This window comes from Sesamum indicum, linkage group LG7 (genome assembly GCF_000512975.1).
Source record: "Sesamum indicum cultivar Zhongzhi No. 13 linkage group LG7, S_indicum_v1.0, whole genome shotgun sequence".
In the NCBI taxonomy this organism is placed as follows: Eukaryota; Viridiplantae; Streptophyta; class Magnoliopsida; order Lamiales; family Pedaliaceae; genus Sesamum; species Sesamum indicum.
The window spans coordinates 9,410,710-9,421,904 of record NC_026151.1 but is presented as its reverse complement, the minus strand read 5'-3'; the positions used below and the strand labels follow the sequence as shown (position 1 = coordinate 9,421,904).

The 11,195-nt window shown below is 36.8% G+C and overlaps 3 protein-coding genes across 3 annotated transcripts in view; all 3 read right to left on the bottom strand.

The window, feature by feature from the left end:
* LOC105166800 (UNC93-like protein 1) lies at positions 96 to 2,068 on the bottom strand. Its single transcript, XM_011086286.2, has 2 exons — positions 631 to 2,068; positions 96 to 536 (listed from the first exon to the last, which is right to left on the bottom strand). The coding sequence occupies exons 1-2, from the start codon at positions 1,947 to 1,949 to the stop codon at positions 317 to 319; spliced, it is 1,539 nt and encodes a 512-aa protein (XP_011084588.1). The 5' UTR covers positions 1,950 to 2,068; the 3' UTR covers positions 96 to 316.
* LOC105166799 (stomatin-like protein 2, mitochondrial) lies at positions 3,709 to 8,188 on the bottom strand. Its single transcript, XM_011086285.2, has 9 exons — positions 7,849 to 8,188; positions 7,128 to 7,371; positions 6,863 to 7,012; positions 6,125 to 6,182; positions 5,945 to 6,037; positions 5,294 to 5,392; positions 4,898 to 4,989; positions 4,498 to 4,557; positions 3,709 to 4,391 (listed from the first exon to the last, which is right to left on the bottom strand). Exons 1-9 carry the CDS (start codon positions 8,055 to 8,057, stop codon positions 4,131 to 4,133), a joined length of 1,266 nt encoding a protein of 421 aa, XP_011084587.1. The 5' UTR covers positions 8,058 to 8,188; the 3' UTR covers positions 3,709 to 4,130.
* The window catches only part of LOC105166798 (40S ribosomal protein S4), a 2,638-nt gene continuing 380 nt past the window's right edge, over positions 8,938 to 11,195 (bottom strand). The window contains exons 2-5 of the mRNA XM_011086284.2: positions 10,636 to 10,713; positions 10,287 to 10,467; positions 9,870 to 9,967; positions 8,938 to 9,562 (exon numbers count right to left, since the gene is read on the bottom strand). Of these exons, the coding sequence (XP_011084586.1) occupies positions 9,131 to 9,562; positions 9,870 to 9,967; positions 10,287 to 10,467; positions 10,636 to 10,713 (789 nt within the window). The 3' untranslated portion in view covers positions 8,938 to 9,130. The remainder of the gene's footprint in view (positions 9,563 to 9,869; positions 9,968 to 10,286; positions 10,468 to 10,635; positions 10,714 to 11,195) is intronic.

Sequence of the window (11,195 nt, the reverse complement as noted above, 5' to 3'; positions counted from 1 at the left end):
CTATCAAGGCTTTTAAGTTGTAAAGATCGTTGTTCTAGGTACTGAACACAAGAGAAGTGGATTCTTGGGAATGCAGATGATACAAGAGAAAGCAGTAACATGTGAATCATAAAAGTTGCTCATTTGAAAACAAAGTCGATAAACATTTGATCGCAATGTTTCACATGGAACATTTCAATCGAGTGGTACATAGCATCTATTCATAAACTATGATTCATGAGTAAACTACATTTACAGCTTCACAAATATGCAACTTTCTTCAAATTATTTTCACACGAAGAGTACAAGCTAACTCGAAAAACACACAAAAGTGTTTTCAGTGGATGCCAGGAATCACCCCGCCCTCTTTAGATTTTCCTTCTACTTCGTCATCATCTTTGACAGCCCGTAAGATCAGCAGAACCAATAAAGGAAAACTTACTGTCATAAGCGCCCAGTTTGTTATCAATTCGCTCAAGAGCGACACTTTTTGCGTGTCGAGTTGCCAAGCAATTGCAGCACCTGCACTCTGCACTCCCTTATAGAATCCGCTGTACCTAAAACATACAGATTCAACAATTATGAACCAATTTCAAGAACGACATATTTTAGAGCTTATAGTTGGTATAAACAATAACCTCACTGGACTACCTGCTTAGTATCTCAGAGTCATCAGCTAATGCTCCAATGACCCAATACACCATACTTTGAAACATCGCATCGAGCAATCCATAACTGAAGTATAACACAAAGGGTCCTGCAAAATCAGAACCATCCTTAAAATCCAGCCTCCTTGACGGCAAATCATCACGTGTGTAACTTAGCTGGTTCGCCAGCCCTCCTCCCCAAATAGCAGTCCCAAAAATGGCCACAACCCCAACACCAAGCAATCCCCTAACCCTCCTACTCTTAAAACTGAAATCCATGATATAACCAATAACCACAGAACCAATCATCTGTGCAGCCCAATAGAATATATTGTTTAATCCTCTTGTCCTAACGTTGAAAAGCAAGCCATTAACATTATTAAACTGGTAACTATAGAAAAAGTTGCTGCCCCAAGAAGCAGGCACCATCAGCAACATCCTCCAATCACGAAACAACTTGAGAATCTCTCTGGCTTCGACCCTCATACTAGAGTACTTAATTTTCGTGCACCGGGAGCCGTCATCGCGCACGACGCGACTCGGGTGCAAAATTGAGAGTGAAAGAAGAGTTCCAATAGACATAAAGACCATGAAACCAATGTATGTGCCATCATTGACAGAAACTGCATCAGTCCTATGGAAATTCAGTACAAAAGGAATCAAACCACCAATAACACCACCCATGTTAAAGATACTCCAAAACAAGGAAATGTAGACACCCTTTCTATCATGTGGTGGATAAGATGTCATAATCGCTCCCTGAGACGCCCACAAGAGGCCGGCGCCGATTCCGAGGAACGCGCCGGCGACGATGGCGAACGCCTGGTGGTGGTAATGGTTGTAGTACAGAAACGAGCCGGCATAGAGTACATAAGTCGAACATCCGGTGACCAGGGTCAGCTGCGGGCCGAGGATGTTGTAGATTCCTCCGCCGAGAATACCAAACACCGAGAAGGTGGTGTAGAGGGCGGTGTTAGCATTGTTGGCGGCGGTGGGGTCGACCTGGCCGCCGCCCCCCATGCCGGAGAGAGCGTTAAACATTCCGGGGCAGCAGAAGCAGACCAACCCGATCAAAGCAACCTGAACCAAGGGCGAATTGTAGCGGAGAAAGGGTGTTTTCCCCGCAATTTCCGGCGACCCTTTTCCGGTTTCTTCATCAAGTTCTAAACCCATTTGGGATTTGGATTGGAAGAGGGGAATTATTGAGCAACGGAGAGATTCAGGCAGAGAATGTTGAGTGGGAAGAGATGTGCGGGTTGAAGAGGAATTTAAAAGTAGAGGAGAGGGACTGCAGAGTTCGGATTGACGTAAGAAACTGCGCATCTAATGACAACTGGATGAGTTGGGAGAGTCTCCCATTGGGGATTCCATTGAATCTTAATCTTGTAATAGAACTATCAAACAAGCACAAAACTACAAAAACATGATTGTGGTTTCTATGTGACAATCTTGAATATTCATTCTCCCCACTTTGATGTTGGTTTCTTTTTTTTACCATTTGTGTTTTAATTGATCAAGATTACTTTTAGAATAAAACCTTCAACCATTTGATTAATTAATTTAGTTGATGATTCTTTCAGCAAATTATTCATAACTTCTAGTTATTAACAACTATAATAATCAATATATCAATTATCAACGATTAAGTCAGTAAATCACCAATAGTAGCCGAAATTAAGGTCTCGTAACCATAAATTATTGGTCAAACCCCTCAATACATGAGCATTGTTTTACTTTGTCAGTAATTATTGATTTACAAGAGTTGATTGGAAAAATTCTACTTTTTGTTTCACACAATTGAATGTGTTGTACTTTTAGTATCATAGTTTATGAATAGCATATTTGGTCGAAATTCACAATGCAATTATAATTAAATTACACGAAAAAAGAAAATAACAACGATGAGCTTTATATTAGATGATGTTGTTGCATGTATTAATTGTGTGATATAAGAAAATAACAAAAGACGTCTCGTTTTCTCAGCATAATAAGAGTGAAGAATTCTTGTTACAAATGCCAGCCTGAAAAGGCGTCTTTCATGGAAAGTGAAAGATCCTTTGTTAGTATTAGCAGCTTACCGGGAAACCTAAAACAAAAAAACACAGACCCACCCGCATGAATCGTTAAAAGCAAGTTACAAAGAGAAATTGAAAGGTAATGCTGTCTGTCACTTACCTGGTCGTTCCATTAAATGCAATAACACAGTAGACTTGTTTATGATTTTTTCTGTGGCTCTATTTTGTTAAAGAATTTAGGTTTCGATATTTTCATTATTATGTTTAATATATTCAATTATTTATTTATTAACTTAGTTTTGCTGTATGTTTAGTTAATTGAATATAAATAAATATGTACAATTTATCAAGTGGGACGGATTAGAGTAACCAACTATAGTTGACAAATTAATATACATTAATCGAAATATTCTAAAAACATATTTTTACACAAAATATCTATGCATTCAGGTTTTGAGTAAATTATATCAAATTTTATTAAAATTTGTTGTTTAAAAAATTACAAATACATTATAAAATTAATATTTGTCTAACAAGTATTCCATCATAACAACCTATCATAAAAAATATTTGATATACAATTGCTTAATTTTCAAAAGAATATTTACAAAATTTTCAAATAATGAGAGAGTATTTATAGTCATGACGAATTTTAATAGAATCCATCATAATTACCGTTAAATTTTATATCAATGGTATTATATTAGTGCACAGTTACAATCAACTACTGTAGTTATTTATTTTATTTATATTATTAACAAAAATGTAAAACTATACACACACATATTGATCCGAGTGGCGGTAATTATTTCGCCAGATATGCCTGGCCGGCTGTCGGACAGTTGATTCACATTGACTATGAAGAATTTTTGTGCTTGACCTTTATTAGGCGTAATAAAAGCATCTGGGCCGCCGGCAGAGAATCTAGACCAGAACTCAGCCCACCACGCCCAGCCTTACAACACCCGGACAACAAAACAAAACTGACAAAGCCAACTTTTGTCCCAGTCTGTTCCATGACCATACATGTAACTGTTGCTCTTCACAAAGAAAATAGAAGAACCATATAATAATAACTGTTCTCACAGACAAATTGCAATTAAAATGAAAAGCTTCAGATCCCATCTGAAAAGATGCAACTAAAATGAATGTCTACAACTGTCCAAATATAAGAAAATAAAAGTTACCTTTGTGTCTATGCACATTCATCCAGGTGTGTAACAACAATGTTTTTGCAGCAGTATTGAAGTTAGTTTTTTTTTGCGTAAATTTCTACTGCCTCTGTCTCTTAACCTCAAAGAGTTCATGAGCTTTGACAAATCCAATACAGGAAACAATGTGGTGAAAGAATTGGTTACTTTCTACCTTGGAGCAGTTAATTCTTGTAATCTCTACGAAACAGACAGTTCGGCAATAAAACTTCCTGGTAATAAGAAACGGAGAACGACCTTTTCTGCAATGGGCATGGGATTGCCTGTAATCCTTATTATCAATGCTCATCCTTCCTTTGGCTTTGCAGTGAGAAAACGGGTTCTCCAAGTTGAGAATGATCTCGATCAGCGGTTTGGGAGCTGTCCTCGTCAGATGCTGAAGAAGAATCATTTTTAATGTGGTCCTTCAATCCAGCTTGGGGGATCTCAAGAAGCCGATCACCAGAATCTTTGCCAATCAAGTTCTTGTATATTGCTAAGGCTTCAGCCATCATATTGGCAGGATTGGAAGCACTTGATGGGAGCAACACCGTTGTTCCCTAAGGAATGGAACAAATGAAAAGCACGGAAAGAATAAGTTTTATTGGAATTTATTGTCTCACAACAATGATTATAACATGGCACTGAGCTTGATCTGTGCATTACCTCTTTTGCAATCTTGCTGAAGGCATGAATATACTGCTCAGCAACTCTTAAACTAGCAGCCTGCAAATCAAACAAATCATGATCATCAATACGTATCGAATATAGCTATATAATGAATAGATTCCTGGAATCCAAAGTGATATGTATCATCTAAAATAAGCAGTAGTCTCCCTCATTTTCCCATACTTACCACTGATGATCAAATGTAGGTGAGGGTAACAAAGTCAATACTTTGCTTTTCTTTCCTTGTAATTCGTGGGAGTATAAATTGGGAGGATGGTATATTAGAACGTAGAAATAGAAGAAATTTGACGAAAGATGCTTAATAGCCACTTAAGTGCTACAAGAAGGGTTTTTCAGATGTCTGGTTACATAGGTCAATAAAAGAGTTGAAGCTCACCTCCACACCCCCATTTTCTTTGAGGGACTGCGATACAAGAGCAATTCCTTCTGCAGTTGCTTGTGCTCTAGCAAGAATAGCTTCTGCTTCTCCTATTATAGCAAAAATTCCAACAGAAAAGACTTTATAAATAGTTGATGTCTAAAAAAAAGAACTGGAAGTAAAAGGACATCTATAATTCCCATAGCCATCTAATAACATTCTCCAGACGCTAGTCAGAATGATTGCCACATTTACTGACAACAGGACCACTATTAGATGAACATTACTGCCCATGTTTGATGTTTTAATTGAAAGGTTAAAAACCATTTCCTCGTTTGAGGCTGCTAACAATGATCTGGAACTTCTAACAGTTAAGAAAGCTCTACATAGCCAATTGCAAACATGATAACCAACCTTGAGCTCTGTTAACCTGGTCTAGCTTGGCAGCCTCTGATGCAAGGATTACTGCATTCTTTTTCCCATCTGCAATATTAATATTTGCCTGCCTTTCTCCTGCATAAGAGTAGCACATTGATTTGATGAATGAAAAGAATAATACATTGTACTGGAATTCGTCAAATACACATCACAAAATCAGGCAACAATAAGCATTATACTTATTCTAACCAGCCTTAGGGGGGATATTAATTTCACTTTTTCATCACATAAACTGAAAATCATTAATTTATTCTCAGTAGATACAACTATAAGGCATTTCCTTAAATGGCAGGGCATGATTACAAGAAAATAAATATCTTATTGTTGTACTGCCAACCCTCATTAGCTAAGTTTTCTGTGAAGTGCTTGGAATTGCCTCTGAATATCACGTCATGATATTTTTAGAACCTAACAGCTATGAAAACGTGATGTAAGTATAATGTGCCAGAAAAAGGTTGCCTAATGTTGCACTGAACATTGTCGTCATCCTATAAGTTTCATATGCATTCTTCAAATCAAAATGCTTTAGGCTGAAACCAATTTTATCTGTGGTGGCAGATATACCTTTCTATCACAGCGCCAAATGCAAACTAACCATTCCAAAGAGCGGGAAATCAAACCCAGTACCTTCAGATTCTAAAACTTGAGCTCTTCTTTTGCGCTCTGCTTCAGCTTGCATCTCCATTGCTGCCCTCACCCCACGTGGAGGAGATATATCCCCTGAATTTGGTAAAGGGAGTACCACATGTCAATAAGATGCGCAAAATAAGAAATGAGAAAATTTTCTTTAAAATACAATACACCCACTTATTTCATAACGAAGGCATTTCAAGCCCCAATCTTTTGCAGCTTCATTGATGGCAATCTGCACCAAATGCATATCTAAAGCAGTCAAAACAAAGTATGTTGAAAGGTCAGAGGCTAGCTGAAGAACAAGTGATTCAAAAGTTTCTGGGCAAAACAACACACATCACAGATAACTTAATTATAAACAATTGGCTACTGTTTCAAAAACAACTCAGTTAGAGCCACCATTTGGAACACAAAATTGGAATCCTCTGCTTCTTAGGTCTCCATTTAGATACTAAGCAATCAGAACATTAGATTCTCATGCTCAACTGAGAGAAACTCTAGCACAAAAGACAGGCAAATGCTGATCATATGAATTATAACTACCTCTAACATTTACACACACTCTTTATTATTCTGTAGCATGACCTTTGGCAAATAGCACAGATATCAAGGACCTGCATAGAGATTTCACCTTTTTGGCACATTTTTTGTCAGCAGGACAGCTTTATTTTTTTAAAAACTTAAAGACAGACATAGAATCCTTTCCTTAGGGAGTTCTGGATACATAAATTTTATATGTCCTTTAATTTCTTAGTTTACACAAACAAACTTTAGCTTTTGCAAGAAGAAGCATGCCAACACGATTGTCTAGCTGAGTACAATAGAGCAAGATTCGAGTTTAGAAAAGCAACGGGAAAAACTGTGTAAGCAATAACCACAAACATTCTAGTTAACCAAGCATCAAATACTCACCACTATATTTTCATTGAGCGTGTCCCTTTCCTCAAAAGTCTTGTCTAAGGTGATCTTACCAAGCTCACTTCGCATGGTTGTTTGTGCAAGCTGGATTACAGCATACAGCGGATTCTCGACTCCATAAGACGCCAACTTCGGGTCTACTATCTTCAAACCACAAGAAAATCAATATCGAAGTCAATTTTAGAAGTTCATTGATGGCAAAATTCATTTAGATGTCAATGCACACCAGAGAACTGAATGTGAAAGTTAAAATGCATGCCTTAACATAGAGGACTCCATCAATTTGAATGCTGACATTATCCTTGGTAATAGCAGACTGGTCAGGAATGGGAATAGCCTCTTCTTTTAGGGAATGCACGTAAGCAATTCTATCAACAAGCGGAATTAATACATGTATCCCAGGAGTCAATGTCTTCACATACTTTCCAAATCGCTCAATAACATACGCCTTCTTCTCAGGCACAATCCGAATTCCCCAATTTGTTGGCGGTGGAATCTCATACCTTCACCCAAAAATCACATCATTACATGCCATTTGTTAATTATTAAAAGCAAAACGTTCTGCAAGATAAATTACTCTTATAGAAATTTTGTTATGACTCATATAAATTTCAGTTTACCAATGCACTTCCTTGATGTCACCTCATACTTATTTTTACGTCATATTGCGCTGCTACAAATACTTTTATTTTTTAGCTCACTTCTGGTAAATTACTGATTCAAAGAAACAGGCAAAGAAATTCAAAGAAATTGTTCAAAGCGGGTTAAAACAAGCAACATCGTAACCTCAGAGCAGAATGTGACAACGTCATAAGTTATTCCAATTACCCATTCACGGATCAACAACAAGAAAAAAATAATAATAAAAATAAGCCAAAGACAATCATAAACCAATCATCGCAGCAAAACAAGCAAACACACAAAAGCATACTTACAAACAGAAACCCAAAAATGAATTCCTAAAATGTCATCTATAGCACCTGGAGCTAGGGTCCCGGGAGTAGCGGATGTGCCGGACAGCGGCGGAGAACGGGCGAGGGAGCTGACGTGGAGCAACGTGGGCCGACGATCGATTAAGCAGAGGCGGAGGAGCCGTGGAGATTGCGCGGCAGCTGATCGCAGATCGAGCAGCAACCAAATTTCTAGTGTTCCGGAGCTTGTCGAGAGAACTCAACTTCAAGAAATTCATTTCTCTGATATTCCACCAAAATATTTTGGGGGGAAATCCAATCTTTTCTAGAAATCGAATAAGCCCTAGTAAAACCCAAGAGCTCAACGTCTTAGTCGCTTGTTCCCCAAAGGGATACCTCAACAATACATAAATTGGATTTTTATTGTAAAAACTTGTTTTCATTATGTACTCCATTTTATTAATATAATTAATTGTATTATATTATTTAAAATGGAAATCATCCAATATTTTTATCTCTCTTTTATATGTCATATATAAGGTAGACAAATCAATTTTGATCTAATTTGCCACTTACACTTAATTCTATAAATATAATAGTTAATTACATTAACTTGTATTAATTATTATTTCTCATCGTTAATTTCTTATATTTTTTGGTCCATCATTTATGTTAAATTCTTAATTACTTTTTTTTTATAAGTTACTTTTTATTTTAAAATCTTTACAATTTCTTTCAAAATTTACATTAATTAGTTTTTATAATTTAAGTAATTTTATATAAAAATCTTTCATGCTTTTAAAACTAGATTTTGTCCTATATCAATTAATAAATATCCTATAATATTTTTATTTATCTTCTTGAGAAGTTCTTTTTTATTCAAAAATATAATTATTTTCTTTCTATTCTTTGAGTTATTTTTTTCCACTGGTGAACAGCGAAACAGGAGAAAACAAAACCAATGGCGCACACAAACAATTGATTATATAATTGTATAACTTGTTCTGCTTAAGACTCACCATAGGAGACTATTAATTGCTCCCGGAGAATCATGACAATATTCACCAACTGATAATGCCAGATTTCGAGAGGCCAAATTTCGGGAGGTAATAATAAACCATACACCATGTGCTCCTCACATAATCAAAACTTTTGAGCTAGAGAGATATGAAATGTCTTAAATTTGTCATCAAATATCCGAAATAAAATTATCCAAAATATGAAAAAACAATATAAACGTCAAAACTTAGGTTGGGAACAACATCAAATTCGCCAGAAAGAGATCCTATAATAGCACAATGATGGCATCTCATACTACTGTAACACAATCAAGGAAGCTTGAATATATCTACTAAGCTGTTGCAGATTGGGCGGCAAGCCTCTTCCTGGCCTCCTCAATGATGGACAACTTGATACCTTTGCCCTTTGGAAGAGACACCCACGGCTTTGTACCCTTTCCAATTGTGAAAACATTGCCTAACCGAGTAGCAAACTCATGGCCAGTAGCATCCTGGATGTGAATAGTCTCAAAACTTCCCTTATGCTTCTCACGGTTCTTGATCACCCCAACACGTCCCCTGTTTCTACCACCAGTCACCATCACTACATTCCCAACATCAAATTTGATGAAATCAACAATTTTGTTGCTCTCCAGGTCAAGTTTGATAGTGTCATTTGCCTTGATGAGTGGGTCTGGATAGCGGATGGTCCTTCCATCATAGGTATTGAGGTACGGAATACCTTTCTTGCCAAACTGAACTGAACGGACTTTGCACAGCTTAAACTGCAAAGCAATAAGAAAACGTCAATAGTCGGCATGATAGAACTGATAACATCTATCTACTCAGTGTATTAAGATTATTTAAATTATCCCCAAAAGTATGTAAATTCATTTCTCAAGTGAAAATGATGACTAAAACTAGGTCAATCACGCTCAATTGCTCCACAAACATTAACCCAATAAATTCTGGGTTGCAAATATCTTTGGGAAAAAAAGGGACATTGACAAGCAGCTCTGTTACAAGCATATATCCCAAGGCATAAACTTGAAAATACCCAATAAAATAGGAAATGAGTAAAGGAAAACGGACCTTAGCTTCCTCATCCCGGATAGAGTGCAGCCTGAAACGGCCCTTGGTATCATACAGAAGACGGAAATTCTCATTGGTCTTTGGAATAGAAACAACATCTAGCAAAAGAAGAGGGGCATTTGTTAGGAAAAAGAAGTTGATAAATCGAACAACCATCATTATAGCATCCAGCTAACAAAACATATTGATAGTGGGTTTAAATAGAACAATGACTTGTATGTATATAAACAGAATAAGACTCTACAGACTACACAAGGACTTCTAATATATTAACAATAGAAACTTTCTCCAAATTAGGTCCTAGCAAGTAGAGGTTACTAAACAAGGTTACGACCCAACAAATTATGTACTAACAAAAACACCACTTAAAATAAGATAATCACCAAAGTATATAGAAGCAGAGTGATTAGAGCCTACCCATGAAACCAGCAGGATATGTCTTATCAGTCCTGACCTTCCCATCAACAAGGACATGGCGTTGCATCAAAATTGCAATGACCTCACGGTAAGTCAAGGCATACTTAAGCCTATTTCGTAGAATCAGAATCAAAGGCAAGCACTCCCTGGATTTGTGGGGTCCAGATGATGGTTTGGGGGCCTGCATTTGGATAAATGTAGGGGTTGTTGAGTAACAGGCAATATCACAAAAACACTAGTGAACAGAGGAACTTTATTACAGGACATGGCCAACTGCTAAGTGTCAATGTCCATTAAAGAACCTAGAAATGAGATAAAGAGTAAAACCCAAATGAGGACAATTACTTACAAAAGCACCCCCAAGTTTGTCCAACATCCAGTGCTTGGGGGCATTGAGCCTCTTAAGGTGTTTCTTCAAACCTCTAGCCTGTAGTTCAACAAAGTACCAGAAAACGAACATTAGTTAACATAAGATATCTTTCAGAAGAAATATTCACATAAAATTCAGATGACAACAATGTAGACAATACCCTTTTATTTTTCATAAAATTATTGAAAACATTGTTATTCTTGGTACTGTAGCGTGAAAGGTGCCTTAATTTGCGGCCTCACATCTCCATTGCAGATTCTATAGGACTAAATCTTAAAGTGTTCTAAGAACAATCAAAAACTATATCAACATACAGAGAAAAATAATAGAAATTTCAGACAAACAAACAATATATCGCAAAAACTTGTGTTTTCAAACAATTAATGAAAATATTATTATTATTGTTACGTAGCATAAAAGGTGCCTAAATTTGCTACTGACCACCTCCACTCCAGATCGCTACAGGAACAAAGCTTAAAGCGTGCCAAAAACATTCAATAACTACATCAACAGACAATGGGAAATAATATCGCAGTTCA